General features: G+C 42.1%; 3 protein-coding genes across 8 annotated transcripts in view; 1 reads left to right on the top strand and 2 right to left on the bottom strand.

Annotated features, from left to right (window-relative positions):
• ino80 (INO80 complex ATPase subunit) overlaps positions 1-4,552 on the top strand; it is a 36,919-nt gene extending 32,367 nt beyond the window's left edge. For 3 of the 5 annotated variants that reach the window (XM_079367579.1, XM_079367576.1, XM_079367577.1), the window contains exons 36-37: positions 1,712-1,927; positions 2,739-4,552. In XM_079367579.1, coding sequence (XP_079223705.1) covers positions 1,712-1,927; positions 2,739-2,959 — 437 coding nt within the window. In that variant the 3' untranslated portion in view covers positions 2,960-4,552. The remainder of the gene's footprint in view (positions 1-1,711; positions 1,928-2,738) is intronic. The other 2 variants (XM_079367580.1, XM_079367578.1) reach the window with 1 other exon arrangement.
• The window catches only part of dll4 (delta-like 4), a 250,962-nt gene that overhangs the window by 229,646 nt on the left and 4,529 nt on the right, over positions 1-16,787 (bottom strand). Inside the window, exons 6-11 of one of the 2 annotated variants that reach the window (XM_079367742.1) lie at positions 15,741-15,871; positions 15,385-15,554; positions 15,069-15,291; positions 13,887-14,625; positions 13,448-13,556; positions 11,863-12,948 (exon numbers count right to left, since the gene is read on the bottom strand). In XM_079367742.1, coding sequence (XP_079223868.1) covers positions 12,943-12,948; positions 13,448-13,556; positions 13,887-14,625; positions 15,069-15,291; positions 15,385-15,554; positions 15,741-15,871 — 1,378 coding nt within the window. In that variant the 3' untranslated portion in view covers positions 11,863-12,942. Of the gene's footprint in view, positions 1-11,862; positions 12,949-13,444; positions 13,557-13,886; positions 14,626-15,068; positions 15,292-15,384; positions 15,555-15,740; positions 15,872-16,787 lie in introns of those variants that run through there. The other variant, XM_079367743.1, reaches the window with a different exon arrangement.
• On the bottom strand, positions 5,455-7,531 carry chac1 (ChaC, cation transport regulator homolog 1 (E. coli)). The gene is made up of 3 exons (XM_079341692.1): positions 6,882-7,531; positions 6,718-6,753; positions 5,455-6,275 (listed from the first exon to the last, which is right to left on the bottom strand). Exons 1-3 carry the CDS (start codon positions 7,050-7,052, stop codon positions 5,892-5,894), a joined length of 591 nt encoding a protein of 196 aa, XP_079197818.1. The 5' UTR covers positions 7,053-7,531; the 3' UTR covers positions 5,455-5,891.

Here is a 16,787-nt window from a genome sequence, read left to right as displayed (position 1 = left end):
TGCTCAGAACAGGCTGTTTCTGTGTCTGTAGCTTTAAATGTAAATGAGCTATGTTAGACCACGCCCCCTCTCTGGAAGGGGATGGTACTCGGGCTCTCTTGCACCATGCCCTATTGTTCACGGTGAGAAGGCAGACTCAGAAGACAGATCAAACACCTAGCTGTGGGAGTGTCACCCACCTGGGGGAGGGGCTACTCCCCTTTGTGATGTCACGAAGGAGAAATCTCCAAACAGCCTGTTTGTGCACACATTTTCTGAAAAGTGGAGCAGATAAACGACGGAGAGGATGGACTTGTCTTAAAAATGGAAGGACGGAGACACATGAGTGTGTTAAAACCACAGTAAAGTGTAATATGTGACCTTTAACTTGCTTGAATGATAAATGGACATTCTTCTCCTCTCACACGTAGCATGACGCACACTTTCAACATGTTCATATTTTATGCCTCCTACATTTTCAGATCATTTGCGTACATGCTATCTGTGAAGCTGATGTTCCCTCTAAAAAGCCCCTAATGTGCCAAATAAAACCTGACCCCGGTCATCACGAGGCAGCTTTATCATGTTGGAAAGATGTTTGAAAAGCAAAGCAGACTTCTGTGTGTGCTGATAAAGCTGGTTCAGTCAGTTCTCTGCACTATCAGGACTTGTGTTTGAATAGGCATTCATCCATTAGAAGTCGTCTGGTACCTCGTGTGTGATATTTTAGATTTATGAGGCTTTGATTTTGTCCCAGCCATAATGTTCTAGCAAGTTCTGTTCTCTTGGATCCACATATGAAGTGAACCTATAGCTGATATGGCTTGCACTGTATATTTGTACTTTGAATGCTTTACAATAAGGTATGCACGCCGCTTCATTGAAACCCTTTAGGGATTGTTGCCGCCATGCTAAGAGGCTCCTGTCAGAGAGATTATTAATGACTCCACTGAACAGACCCAGAGGGCTCCCAGCAAGTTGGTCCTTTTAGTTGTGAATTATGTTATAATGAAGGGTTGGGAGGACTGAAGAAAGGGAGCGCTCTGCAAATTTGGACAAGTGGTGAAAAAAAGGAGGAAGAGTGCGATTAGGAGAAACAGGGAGGGTACGAGTTAGGGGATTTATGGAGGAGTTTTCCTCTTTGCCTGAGTGTTTCGTGATAGGGTAAGCTCATCTCCTCCTCAGAAGGGTTTGCATACCTCAAGGTTTTAGATGGAAGCATGCAAAGATGATGAAGACCAGTGGTGAGACCTGGGGTACAGGATGGATCAGGAGCATAAGCACCATCGAGGCAAACACTGGCTTTGAATATGCGTGTTGCTTAAACCTGTACTTATGGCCATTATAGATGGAAAAAATGACAGAAAATACCATTGAAGCATCTCTGAAGGACAATGATTCACTTTTATTTGTATAGCACATTTCATACAAATGTAAACCCAATGTGCTTTACAGAAGACACAGATAAACACAATACAATCTCATTGAAAATAATAAACAGAAGAAATCAAAACAAGAGAGAACACTTTTAAAAGAGCTTATATTTTCTACAGACCATGATGAGGGATGAATCATCAGATTTCTGCCTCATTGGATTTCTGAACCTGTAAAAAGTCTGTATGACAAAGATGCATCTTAATTTTTAAAAATCCATTTTAATTTTAGAAATTGGACAAGATGAGTATCGGAACATTTCTCATCTTTTTTTGTAATGTTTGCCTTTCATCCTCAGGTGTGTCAGCCTCCGATACAGTCAGTCCCGGGAGAGGCCGGTCTGGGCGGAGTCGGGGGAGACCTAAAGGCTCAGGAGGCGGGGCAAAGTCTGGTGGAAAAGGACGAGGGCGCAAGTCGACGGCAGGCAGTGCAGCAGCTATGGCCGGAGCCATGGCCGGTGCAGCGGCTGCGTCTGCAGCAGCCTACGCTGCTTATGGTTACAGTGTTTCTAAAGGTGAGGGAATGTAAGATCCTTGACTGAGTAGAAATTCTCAGCCTGGTTTTCAGTTGTCATCTCCATGTTTTCATGTATTAAGGAAAACATTGATTCAAATATGTGCTGAGTTCACACAGGACGATCATTTTATAGATTCAGTTGCACCCAAAACATTTTTGATTGAACAGAACTGACCCAATTTTCCCATGATGCATTTCAAATACATTTTCTGGCTTACAGCTGATTCTTATTTTTTTTAATAAAGAGGCTGTAAAAACACCCAAAGAAAGAGTAACCAATAAATACCTGATAACATTTTATTGCGTAGTTGGCAGTAAACTTCCCAAGTCTCAGTCCAATTGACAGGGATTGGCGCATTTATTCTGTTGTTTCATTTCCTGTTTCTATAAAATGGTTTTTATGTTAAAATAAGTGCCAAAACAGAAAGCTGAAACTTTAACATACTGAGTTCTAATACAAAAGTGGATTTATAACAGCTCAAATAACAGACAGCATGAACAAAGGACAGAGAAAGGAATAGATAGATATGTTATTTAAATGCTGCTCTGTAGGGACAGTTAACCCAGTGTTGTAGTTTTGTTTCACGTTTTTGTTTTGAGATTAAAAACAAATTGTACTGCAGAAAATGGTGAGGGCATTGAATGTTGCATTTACAAGTATCCTAGCAACAGCTGTAAGATACAATTTTAGACAAGACTAGCGCATAGCATTACTAACTTTGAAACTTTGTATTTGTAAACTGTACACACAAAGCATGTAGTCATGAATAAGGACACCAAACATTTCATGTTTTCATTACTTTTTCCAGCAGGCCTCTCTGCCTCCAGCCCTCTACAGCCTTCCCTCGGTCGGTCTAGTTCCAGCCCTGCCTTCAACCCCAGCAGGAGCTCCTCCCCTCAGGCCAAAGGAGGCGCCTCCACCCCGAGCCCCCACAAACAGCTGGCCCACAGCCACCACCACCTCCACCACCACAGCAGCCACGGCGCAGTCAGGAAGGGCAAGGGGCCTGCTGCTCCTGGGGCTCGATAATGCACTCATGACACACCTGACGCACACACACACACACACAGAACACCAGATACCTGACCTACTCTCACTGTGACCCCCACAGACACACTACATCTAAAACAAACATTTAAAAAAACAAAGTCCTCTTCAATGAGGACCATGCTGTGTCTGCTGGTTCAGTGACTAAAGCTGCATTTCCACCACCAAGAGCACCAGGGACTTTTAGTCTAAGGAGCCCCATGTCTGCATTTTCAACAGGGTCTAATGAAGTGAAGGAAATGTTTCTGATGTGTTTAAGAGTCTTCTGAATAACTGTTTTTCAATCCCATCAAGAAGTCCCTCTTCCTCCCTTAGCAGGGATTGGGGGTGGGGGAATAAAGTTCCTGGGACTTTATTTAGACCCTGGTCCCTGTAAAGTATCTTCTTAAGTCCCCAGTCCCTCGGAGGACCCTCTTCAGACCTACACCCACCCACACAGTCTCTTAAAGGTACAGTCCCTACCAGCCTGCACATTTCCTGGTTCATTGATACTTTCAGTTACGGACAGAAATCCGCCTCGAGTATTTTTGCTTGCATTGTGACTCGAGTATTTTCAAGTGCTTTTTTGGGGAAGAGAGACTTTTCTATCCATGTCAGGAAACTTTCTCGATATGCTACCTAGTAGTGATGGACAACAACAAAAAAGGCGTGGAGTAACACGTAGCTTCAAGGGCTGTGAAATCCTTGTTGGCCAAGATAGAGAGGAAAAGAAGTTTCTGTCAAATGCACTGAGCCAAGTCTTCCGTCATTGAGTGTTATTGATTCTCTTAATTGTACATTAGGGTTATTTAATTGTTGTGTAAAAATTAAATGCTCACTGCATACCTTTAGATGAATCAGCATCTCAGAGCATAATGTGAACCTTACCGACCCAAACTTTACCAAACTACATGTCCACAGCTTTTCTACTAAAGCTCATATTTTTGTAAGAAAGATGTAAGTTCCCACACCGACATAGCAGGCCTTAGCGTTTTGAACATTTGTTGCCGCACTGACGGGAAAACGAAATTTATGATATATATTTTTTGTTCAGGAATGAATGAATGGATGATGTTACGAATTTATTCCAAAATGACACAGCAATGCTGCTAACAGAAAATGAATGAAATTCACTCAAATCATTTGGTTGTTTGTATGGTTAATTTATTTTAGTGTTTAAAAAAAAAAGAAAAAGATGCAGTTCATGATAATTGTGAATGGGGGTTTTCACCTGTTGAACAGTGTAAAGAAAAAATAGTACTGACACCATTTTTATTTTTTCCGATGTTTTCTCGTGTTGAGGAGTCTGTGGTTCTCTTTGATGTCAGCAATGTTTTAGAAAGAAGACACAACAAGTTTGCATCAGTGTCCTGAGTTGAGCACTATATTTGTTCTAGGTTTGTTTGTTTCTGTGTTAATAGTGTGATTAAAATATGATGTTCTATATTGATGTACATAATGGTGAGGGCGACATCGTCCTCAGGCTTTCCCCTTGTTTGCCTGTTCTATTTTTATAGGTTATATGTACATATGAAGAAATGCATCTTCCATTTTAATAACTGAAGGAGCCAGCCGAAAATAAAAGAGTCAAATCAGTTTTTTCTGCTTATTTGAGTTCCATTCATTGTTTTTATTACACTTTCTATTGCGTTTACAGTGAGACCAGTGACCCGTTTCAGAAAGAAGGTTGATCAAACTGTCAGTCTCACCCTGAACTCTGAGTTGGTTTACCCTCAGGTGGGAAACATTGAGGTTTGGGTTCCAGATCAGCTGGTTTTATTGAAGAAAACCTGCTCCTGACTGGTAAGGTTACAAGACTCGGTTACCATAGTAACTGACAGAGCAAGTTACCTCCCTCACTGGAATGGCCTGAGTTCGCCCTCTTTCTACCTTTATGGGCAACAACTAAGGTGAACTACGTAAAAAATTCCAGTGCACTTGTATTCGCAAGATCCATTTTTCATGCGATTAGGTGTTGGTCAGTTAGAAATCTGGATGAGCGTCCTCGGTTGTTCCTGGTGCACTCTGACATGACCGCAGAGCAGACTGTAAACACAGGACTTCCAGGACTCAGCTTGTTCTCTGCCAAAACTTATATAAGCCTCTTCTGTGATAGATTCTTTGACTTGAATCCCATCCAGAGTACAAGCTGCCCTGGCCAACGTTTGGGAGTGTCCGATGCGTTTGTATACATGCTGCACTGTTAATGTGTACTGCAGAGACCAGTTCCATTACGCAGGTTCTCAAAGTATCTACTGCATCATCTGGGGTCTCACCTTATATGGTTAAACATTAGAGTGCAGAGTTTATATTAATTGTATGTTTTGTTAATGCTAGTTAAGAATCTCATTTTCAAGACAAGCCTTTCAAAAGATCCCTTTGAGTGTGTTGGACTAGTTTTAAATTACTAAATGTTTACTTTAGCATTTCTGTACTTCAGAAAACTTGAGCTTCCACTTCATTTGTTACTGCAAGGAAATTAAGAAACAAACTTCAGGTTGTTTTTTTCTTTGTTCATTTTATTGGCATTTGACACAATTTGAAGGAATTTTTAAACAGGTTTTTACTTAGAAAAATCTCATCTGTTTGTTCATGTTGCAATTAGATTGAACAATTGTCTTAAATGTGTGGATGGAATTCAAACTGTGCAAATAATATAAAGTTTGTGTTGTCTACGTCACAACTTTACAGTCATGAACAAACGTAGATAAACATGATATCATGCAACAGAACAAACAAACTCTTGCATCCCTTTTTCCACACTTCAACAGTATTTAATGGATTCAAGTACACTGGATGGTAATGTGAAAATGGATTCCACAACTTAAACAGTGATGGATACACTAGACTGGTGAAAAGCCTGCGAGTGTAGTGTGCATTTGTAAGTGTAGTGTAGTCATCTGTGATTAAAAGCTAGTGACACAAAGGGTACGAGCTACTGGGCTGCTAACAGACAGGACACCACGGTCAGTGCTGCTGCCTCGATGGAGAACAGATGGTGGTCTTCCACATGTGGGCATTTGCTCCTCATGAACTCTGCCAGACGAAGCAGATACTCCAGGTTGTGGCCGGTCTTTCCTCTGCTCACAGCGATCTGGACACCAATCTCCTCTGGGCTGGCTGGCCCCAGGTAGAGGGGGTTGTCAGACGTGGCGATGTACAGCATCGCCTGAACTGGAGGCTCATTCTCACCCTCGGGGAAGAAATCGACCATCTTGGTGCTGTAGCCGCCGCAGACAGTCTCACGCACATTAAGGTACTTAAGGGACTCCTCCACCTGAGAGCCTGTCACCTCGAACGCCACACCCCAAGTGCTCGCCTTTGAGAAGGAAAACATACCAAGTTAATACGCAGCAAGTTTAATCACAACTTACCCAAGGATGGAAGAGTATATAGCAACAATTTTCCTTTGACAATTTGCTTCAGGTGCATGGCTTTAATGCGTTATTATACTTCTATGATCCAGGTTTTAATCCATTAGCTACCATCAGATTGCAGCAAATTGTGACATCATGCCACCTCTAAAGTTAGTTTCAAAGTGGCTGAATGCAAACTGCGTTTTGTAAGATAATGTACTACTGTTCTTATTGTCTCTTTTCAATGTACAACAAATGAAAAAGCAGTTGACAATTTTTCTAAATGTCTGACAACCTAATAAAAATAGCATCCAAGCATATAAACCGCACCATCCCAAATTTGACGTCAGAGGAAAATGGCCGCCACTAGAATATGAACGACAGGAAACCCCGCTATCCACTTACGTCATCATCTTCAATCAGCGTCACCACTCTTCCGGGCTGCAGAGAGAGAGAGAGAAAATTGGGTCACGTCATGGACAACGCCTAAACAGTTTCGCACAACTGTTGTGCCGACACAGTCAAAGCAGCTTCATGTTTTTAAAGTAATAAACACAAACACGTCTCACCAAGTCGTCGTTGCCGCGGTGGAAGTTGTCTCCGTGCCAGAAACGTCTCTTGTAGCCTTGAATGTACCCGACCTTGCTCCTCCTGTACTTGAAGTCAGGCTTCCACACCAGGGACCCGTACCCGAAGATCCACATACTAGTCTTCCCTGTGACTATGTCTTGAGGCTTCATTTTTTTTGATCGATTAAGTTGATGACGTTAAGATGAATCGATGAATTTAGCTCGATGCTATATTAGCTAGCTAGAGTTAGCTTCCTCCGGTCCAGGAGTAACGGGACCGGCTGGCTCGCAGGTATACCGCGGACGGTATAGGAGCCCAACTGCTTTGCAGTTGCGAAGATGGAGTTTCGCACTTGATTTCGCCTTGCATTATGCATTGCCATTGCATTACAGGAGCCGCATTATGCCTTAAAAATCCATAGCAGCCGCTTCGGCCTGGTAAGCAGTGTTACAAAAAATTAAATACAACGTTTCGGCCAGCTGCTTCGCCGGCCGGTCAATCTACGAGTCGATGTTTGACAAAGTTATAGCGAGGTCTGGTTTTCGATGTTGTTTCAGGAGCCTTGCGTTCAATCTTCTCCTGGTTTTCAGCTTTTCGTCGACGATAACATGGCGACGCTTGACTCAGGGTTTTATACAACCCAGCTCAGGTAGGCGAGGCCATGGTAGTGTTTTCAACCAATCATATTTAAGGACACACTCGGTGTATCTTGAATTATCCAATCTGATTTCGGTGCGCCGAATAAGGCTGGAATTCCAACCTAGCCTGTTATGCTATTGGTTAAGTTATTAACTCGCGTGTGCTTAAATCATTCGACGCGATTGGCCGTTTAACTGTCCGTCCAGCTGACTCGATGCATGATTGGTCGCCTGTCTTGTCAATCTCTGAAAATATTTGCATACTGTGGAGACTTGATCTGGCTGATGCAACTTCCCATAGCATTTCAGAGCTGCAATAGAATCACCACAGGCAACATACCAAGACGTTGCATCAGACTTGTGGTCTATAGGAGGGAGGCCCATATAGGGACTTGCAGCCTTCTCTATTCAAATTAAATATCTCATAGTAAAGGTAAAACAAGTTACTTTAATAAAAAACAACAACATAAAAAGGCTTTCGGAGAAACAGGACCTGAATACAATATGGACATAAGTCAGTGAGTTAGATGAACGACCTGTGGGTGACTATAAGAACCAAAAGGGCAAGTGGTGGCTTTGACACCCTATGTGAAGAGGTCGCTGAAAAAAGACCTCATCACCACAATATTTATGAGAAAGATTAACATCAGCCGGAGTACCTGTTTATTGTGCAATCAAAGTTTAGTTTGTTGTTGACATTTTCAGCTGGAAGGGTCGTTCTGACCACCTTCATTTGATTGGCTCACATCAGACTGCAAAGATCTTACTTGTATTATTCCCCACTTTGTTGAATAAACACCCAAGTCATGTTTTATCCATTTCACTCAGACCTAGCCTGGGCAGATACTGCAGACACTTGACAACCAATCCAGATTGAGATTGTGCACAACCCATTACAATATAAACCAACTACTTGACAAAGTACACAAAAATGCCCACCTGTCAAACTTGATCTGATATAGACTACTGTAATACCAGAGGCTCATCTGTTCTCAATAGATGGATTACCTATAAATAGCTGGCATTATCTTCCTTGATAAGTTGCCAGACAACTGTATCAGCTCTTCACAAATCTAAAGCGAAGCACAATCCAGGCCTTAAACCAAACCTGTGTCCTGCACAATAATCCATCCCATCATTCCATGGCCTTGCATACCCATCCCTTCCAAAAGGCTGAAGCCTATCTGTTAGCCGCATGCTCCCAAAAGCACAGCTTGTAATCCAATGCAGTGCTTTATGTTTCACTTGTCAAATAGTAGCCTTTTAGTCTTTGCGTTCAGAATACATTTGAAAAGCAATGTGACATAAACATTCTTTAAAGGTCAGGCGCTTGTGGTTGGGTTACTGGGACAGGTTGTTGGCTCCTAAAAAGAAGATCCTAAGAGCATGCAAGTAAACAAGCACAACACATACACATAAGTGTAACTCTTTAGAACCATGACACATATCTCCTAGTAGGTTTGGATGCTTGTTTTATTATGGTTTAATACACAATCGTATGCCAGTTTTGCGTGTAAAGGTTGCATGTTTCTTTTACAGGATTTCTCTGGGGCTTTAGCAGATTCTTCAATGACAGGAGAAGTTAAAGAGAACCAAGAGAAAGTCCATGTCCCCATCTTTAAACAATAAGAAGGGATTTTGTTTTAAGCCATTGGTAATTTAAACCTTAAGAAGACTTGAATTAATGTCTAAATATCCTTACTGTCAAAATAAAGGCATTTTACATGTTAAAAAAAAGTGCCATGGACGTTTTTAATCCTCACAAGTTCGACACTTCAGAAAAAACAGTAACAATTAGAACCCTCCTTTATTTCTACAGTTTGAACAAAACAGTATGTCTTTATGATCCAAAGAGCTTTTGTTGATTTCCAGTTGACTATTTTTACTCCTTAAATTAAGTCAGTATTCTGTTTTAAGCACACAGGACAGTCCCTTTGATTGTTAGAGTCTGTTGAAAGCCCTTCATGTGCTTTGATATGGCCTCTGCTCGTGTTTGGTAAATTGTCTCAGTCATTAACAGATGTGCAGACAAACTGGAACATCAGGATCTTATTCCAACCACTAACTTTATTTTTTGCTTAAGGCTTCATTTTACTCCCATATTTGTTGCGCTATAGCATTACAGTCTAGAGGTCTGTGCACTCCTGTTTGAATGCTGTGTATTTTAGGCATGCATCTGCATTCCTAACTCCAGAAAACAGCTGTATTGTAAATGATCGCTTCACTGCCACTTACTGTCAACACAAAGGTGATGTTGAGAGTTTTAGAAGAACAACTGACTCCTAGAGTTGATTTTTATTCTGGGAATAATTTGATTTAAAAAAAACAAACAAACAAAAAAAAATGTTCTGAAAATTGAACATGAGAAATGTTTTTATAAGGATGCCAAAGCAACAGAGGCAAACTGTAGTTATGTTGCTTTAAAACTGAATCTAATGTGCACCTCTGGGGTCCTATTTTGGCATTTTGTGTGTACGGGTTTGTTACTGACATCTGTTAATTAATGAGAGCACAACAAGCTAAGTACAGAACATTACAGAACATGGTCTCATAATGTATCGATCTGCCTGCATAAAAACAAGTAAAATGAGTAAATGAGTAAAAAAAAAAAAAAGCATAGCAGCTATGAAAAGAAACGTAGATATTAAAGAGGTTTTGCAGATACGCAGAGTTTTGCAGATACACACTTCCACTCATTAAGATATGATAAAGTATGAATCAAATCTGCTTCCTGCGTCTCCATTCACAGCATCTGTATCACACGTTTCCTCTCGTCTGTCACCAGAATAAATAGTGCTGATTAGCGTGTTTGTCTCACTTGTTTTGAAGTTGTTTCCTGAAAAACCCAAGTTATCTGCGGAGTGAGTGCAGGTTGAAGAAAAGCAATGCGTGAGAAACTCACTTGGCCCCTGCCGGCATGATCTGCACTTTTTTTTTTAATCAGAAGTGGGGTTGGGAGGTGTGTGTGTGTGTGTGTGTGTGTGTGTGTGTGTGTGGGGGGGGGGGGGGGGGGGGGGGGGGGGGGGGGGGGGGGGGGTGATGTCACTGGGTCACAAACAGGATGCTGTGATTATAACACAATGAAAAGTGGCTGTGTTTAGGAGGCTCAGAGGCCAGAGAGCAGAGTGTTAGCATGTGTTTGCCACTGTGAAAAGTGCGAACAAGAGTGTTTGTGTACTTGTGGGTGTGAGTATATGAAGACTTTTAATGAGGTCCCATGAAGCATGATGGTCCCCCCCCCCCCACCCCACCAAAACAGCTTAGCTTTGATGAGCATTGCTAGTTCAACATGCTAACTGGGCGAGTGTGAGTCGAAAGCATTCAGATCCTCTTCACTGAGTGTTGATTGCTTCTGATTAGTGGGTGTTGACTGTCGCAGGATTTCTGTAGAATGGATGATAATGAGGATGACACTTTTCCGAAAATGGATTTTCAGACACACCAGTAGGGGCAGAGTTTACGACAAATAAATCAGCGGCTTCTCAAAAAGAATGCTGAAATTGCTCTGATAAGTCAATATCTCTGAATCAGAGATATATTTTTATTTATGTGCATTCACAATCACAGCCTCCATCTGGTTTCCCCTCCCCTCCGGACGGTGCCGGGCCCAGCTTTGTTTGCAGTTAGCGGGTAGTGCAAAATGGAGCTTTGAAAAATTGCTCCTCTAACCCTAAAGGGGAGGCAGGCAGTTGGGGAGCCTTTAAGTGCTCGAGTGCTTTTTTATGGGAGGAGGCCGTGTACTGTGTGTCATGCACACGGGGCGATAGGCCTGGCATATGCTGCTGTTTTTATGGCACCGCACACTCACTCTGCACTACCCCCACAGCATCTGTTTGATTGGTTCTAAGTGTGTGTATATTTGTGTGTGTGTGTGTGTGTGTGTGTGTATTATGAAGGGTGGGGGGCGTTCCCCTTTGCCCTGTGCCTGGCTTTGTTTCGCCATTTCCAGCTTGAGGGGGTGGTATCCCTGGAAACGGATTTGAATTTCAAGCCAATTTAGGGCTGGAGAGAGAGCGAAGGGTGGGTGAGCCAGAGGCGTTTCCAGAAATTACTAGAAGTAGTGATGCCACAGTCAAGAGGTGCTTCATGTATCGACTTCATGTCTCCAACATTAAATATGATGTTTGAATGCAGCAGAGAAGCTGGATTTCATATTCATTAACAGGCTCACATTTTGAGTCCAGCTCGGCAATGCAGGGATTCAAAAGAAGAAAGGAGGAATTTAAACCCTGGATTAAAACATAAATAAATAAACGACACATTTGATCATTTGTTGTCAATTTCCTTATTTAAAAACACCTCAAAAATATTCCTTTTTCCATTCACTGACATGAAATTTAAAACAATTTTCAAGGAAGTTTTATTCTTCAGAAGTTTGGTCCTTATAAATATGCATTATATACAAAATAATATTAAAAAAACATATAAAGAGCAGTGTGTCATATTTAAATTAAACTCTGGAAATAATCATTTAAAAAATTACATTATTGGTTCTGTAGTTTTGAAATGTATTATAGGCAGGCAGTGGTGTGACAGTCTTTCTCCGTGTTATTTTAGTCTCTTTGTTTTTCTCAGGCAGGTTGCATAAAATAACACTTCTATGCAAACTTTTTCTTGGATCTTGCTGGCACAGCACTGACTATTGCGCTCCTGTGGGTTTCTCTTCGATTCCCTGTTGATTGAAAAGTATCCCCCCCCCATTTTGTTGTTGTAGTGCAAATGATCCAAGGAACAAACAAGGGCACACATTGAGCAGTCAAACCCTCTCTTTTTTTAAGGCTTCTAGTGAATTTGGGCTGCATACAATCTTCACCGTTGCATGAAAAAAAAAAAAAAAAAAAAAAGGCCAACCAGTCATTTTCACGTGATTGACAGTTGAAGATTAGCTTCAGACATTCATTAATCTTAGTGTTCGGATTGTAACAGTGGGTGAGTTCACTCGTCTCGACCCTGAGTCTTGCATAGCAGGAGGCAAAGAATGGCAGGAGTGCGTATGGAGGGTACGGAGTCGAATCTTAGGCACCTTTTTTACTGATTGGTTGGCTGTAAAAGTCTTCATGATTATCACACAAGGCCGGGTCAGACTCGAGGGGCAAAGATCCACCTTCACCTTCTTCTACTGTCCAATATTATAAGTTAATATCTGCAGTCAGTCTATCCGCCAGTCTGCTTCACAACTGAGAGAGGTCCTTCACTGTACATGTTTTGCATACAAACACTCGGTCAACATAAAGTTTCTCAGTTCTGTTCTTTAGTTTAGTTTTTTTTTTCCAGTTCTCAAGTGTTCCAGAGCAGCAGTGGACATCTCAAACAATCTCCAGTCTCTTCTCAGCATTTGTAAACAATCCAGAATATTCAATTCTGCCTCGATTGTGTCTTTTTTTCCTTCCCTTGTTCCTTCGGTTTTACAACCCCTTACGGTTTATACCTGTGGGGGAGAAAAAAAAAAGGAGAAGAAAGTTGTAATTGTAGTAGGAGTCCTTCAAAATGAAATCCCCCGAAATAACCCCAAAGCTGACATTCCCTTGTGTTTTCACAGCGCTTTTTGAACTGATAGAGGTCACACGCTCCAATATCAACAATATATTTTTCTTGGAACTGTACACCTTAAAAATTCCACTAAGTGCCACAGCGGTAACACATAGCACCTTTGAGACCAAGCAGAGCCAAACATGTGTGAGGAATCAGTATACGTTTGGACTTTGGGTCATCATATGGCCAAGATAAAGAATAGCCACTGTAATTTACTGAACATGTCCACAAGGTTAAGAATGCATACTATAATACAGACTTCCTACAAAAAGCATCATCCCTCGCGTTAGAAATGTTGTTTTATTAATGAGGGATTCTTCCTTTGGGATGCATTTTAAAGGGAGACATTAAAATGCTTTCGATGAAGATGTGATTTTTTATTTTTTTTTGCTTACCTCTGTTGCTATGACGCACTCCCTCCTCTCCTCTGCTATAACAAATACCGACTGGTACATGGAGTCTCTTGAGGAACATATCGTTGATATCCTGCACTCTGGCTTTTCACTGCAAAACACAAATCACACTCTGTGTTAACACAAACTAGAAGCACATGTCGGAGCTTTGCATTAGACAAGCATTTATATAGTGAGGCAGCCGAAAGATATGAATGTCAGATGTATGTAAACTGTGTGTAAATGAAGAATGTGGAAAAATAAAAGTTGCTGGTTTGGAAAAAAACAACCGTATGTGAGGGAGAATAGTCGTTAATAGTCCTTAGTACTCAGCAGGGTTTAAAACATGCACACAAAGAATAAAAAAGCCACTGCTTTAACACATTATCACATGCTTTCAACAGTATTCTATAACATGAGCAGACTGAAAATAGTTTCTTACCTGTACATTCTACTCAAAGGCATTTTATCTTCTAAACATTTGTCATAAATTAGACTTTTATCCTCTTGTGACTTTTCATCCTTGAACTCCTTCGATTTAGAGCTGTAAGAGTCCAAGTGATAGTTTTTGTGGATAAAGTTCGATTTCTCCTTATCGCAGTCCACCTCCAGGCCAATTTTCTGGTTGGTGTTTTTTAGCTGGGCCTCTGGGATTAAGTTATCTTTCTGCATGTTAGACATGTTGTTCATAGTCTCTGTGTCTCTCCGCTCTCTTTGGGCCTGCCTGTGGATGTGTCTCAACGCCAGGGCCACCATGCACAACAGAACCAGGAGAGCAACCAGCCCTATAGCCAGAGAAACTGCTGCCCACTGGAAGCCATCTTGGATCTCTCCATGGGTCACAGGAGAGGTGACAGCAGCGAAGAACTCACAGCGAGGCCCGGTGAAGCCTGATGCACAGACACAGGATGCTGGAGGTTTCCCTGGTCCACCTCCTCCAGTGCAGGCACCCCCATTTAGGCAGGGCCGAAGGGAGCATTCGTCCAAGACTCGGTCACAGTTGCGTCCACCGAAACCTGCAGGACAGACGCAGGTGTAGTCATTGATCCGGTCTTGGCAGGTGCCTCCATTGAGGCAGGGGTTTCCGGCACACTCGTTGATGTTGATTTCACAGCGCTGGCCGGTGAATCCCGCACGGCAGCTACACACACGCACACCTCCGTGGATGAGACAGAGACCACCTACGGTGCAGGAGAGGAGAGGACAGTTATCATCAACAAACATGTCTTGCATTAACATCAATTACGACAGGCATTTCAAAATCAGTCTTTAATCAATCCTTAAGCCTTTCCATGAGGCATCTTAGGTTTACAAACCTCAATCTGAACACAGAAGTGTGTATTGTTTTTCAACCTAAGAGCCCTCCATGTTTACAAGAAGACAGAAATCGAGCTGCTCTGGATATTTGTCCCCTTTCATCAACAACCACAAGCAAGCTGTGGCGACATTTACAAGTTGCTGCTCGGAGCTGCCGAGTGTTTACATGGAGGACAATGGACACCAAGTTCCCACTGATTCCTGTTGTTCCACAGTGCTTCCAGTTGTAGGAATTTCAGGGGGGTGGGGGGGCAAGGGGAAGTTCAGTAAAGAGAAAGGGGGGTCAAGGAGGGGAGGAAGACCGTACCATTAGAACAGGGAAGCGACGTGCACTTGTCCACCCTCTTCTCGCAGTTGAGTCCAGTGTATCCGCGGGGACACTCACACATGTAGCTGCGGCCATTGTCCTTCTCCCAGCATTTGCCGCTGTGGAAGCACGGGGAATCTGCGCATGTCAGCAGGCTGTGCTGGGTGCAGTGCGAGCCCTCGAAACCTTGGGGACACTTGCAAGTGTAGCCACTTTCCAGATTCTGAGAAAATGAAAAAGTAAAGGAGAGTTATTCAGGTAATAAAATCCTTTGGAATTAGCTAAAACTTTATTTATACATCTATTTCCAGCTTACTGTGCATATCCCTCCGTTCCTGCAGGGGTTGCTGTCACACTCCTGCATCTCCAGCTCACAGTTGACCCCTGTGAAACCAGGCAGGCATGTACACGTATAGCTTCCCTGTCCTGTGTTCATACATGTGGCACCATTCACACAGGGCCGATGATGGGTGCAGAAGTTCAGGTCTGGAGGAAAGAGAAGATTGTTTGTTTACAGCAAGCCAGCAGGAGGGAAAATGCTAACTAGCTAGCTTCAGAGGAAACCTAATTTACTAATGCTTTTGAGTTGATCCAAATGAAAACAGTGTGTAGGTAATATGAGATGATATTTTTAAAAGGAGCAGCAGCAGTGGTCTGAGTTGTCGGGTGTACCTTGGTCACATAATAGGCCTCCCCAGCCCTCTTGACAGTTACACTGCCACGGCAGCTGGCAGGTGCCGTGCTTACAGGCCGGGTACTTCTTACACTCGTCGCAAAATGTGCCCTGCCAGCCGTCTCTGCATCTGAAAAATGACAAAATGAATCCTTTAATTAATCTTTTAATCCTCAAATTGTAGATCTTATAATTGCTATGACTAACACACCTGAAAACAGCCACTGTTAAACATTCATTTGGTAGACTGTGTTTAAATTAGTGCAGATGTCCATGCATTACGACCCTGTCACGAATTAACTGGAGCTTACATTACAAAACTGGCCATCAATCATGTAACAAAAGATTATAAGCAGTGCAAAGTTGTAAAAAAAATCCTTAAATTCTCATATTAAATTTATTACAAAAAAGGTTCAATTAAAACAATCCCCCCCCCCTCCCATCAGTGCTTTAAGTGAAAGTAGGCCTACACACCAGCATGGCTTACTATTCTCAGGGTTTTTACATCATTTCACAGTTAGACACTACTTTTCTGTATTACTACAGAGAATACTAGCAATATTGTGTACATCGCTAACAATATGAATACATTACAGGATAAGCAGCCAGCCTATATACTGTAAGCTTAAAATGTGTATATGAACACATTGAGAATAAGTAATGCTAAGGTGAAATATTGCTTTAAAAATATCTGGCATCCAGCCAAAAGGGAAAGCATTTTTTCCTCGTTTCCCATGAATATGTATTTCTTATTGCAGTTTGCAGAAACCTTGCAGCCTGTGAGATTGTAGGACTTAAGATGTACTTTTAAGGTTGCAACATATTCTGCCGTGTGAGCAAAGGCATGAGTGCAGCTATATGGCATAGAGTATCTGAAGGGTTTAACCTCAATTTGGGTCAGTTTTCGCGGTGGGAATCATGGATCATGGATTTGGGTCCAAAAAAAGAGGGCAAAATAGGATTCAGGAGACATTTCTCACAACGTGTGTGTGTGTGTGTGTGTGTGTATGTATGTGAGTGAGAGAGATAGTCTGGCTTGTGAGTGG

Source organism: Symphodus melops (assembly GCF_947650265.1).
Source record: "Symphodus melops genome assembly, chromosome: 1".
NCBI classification, from domain to species: Eukaryota; Metazoa; Chordata; class Actinopteri; order Labriformes; family Labridae; genus Symphodus; species Symphodus melops.
Note: the sequence above shows the minus strand (reverse complement) of the source record. Positions and strands in the feature narration are given on the sequence as shown.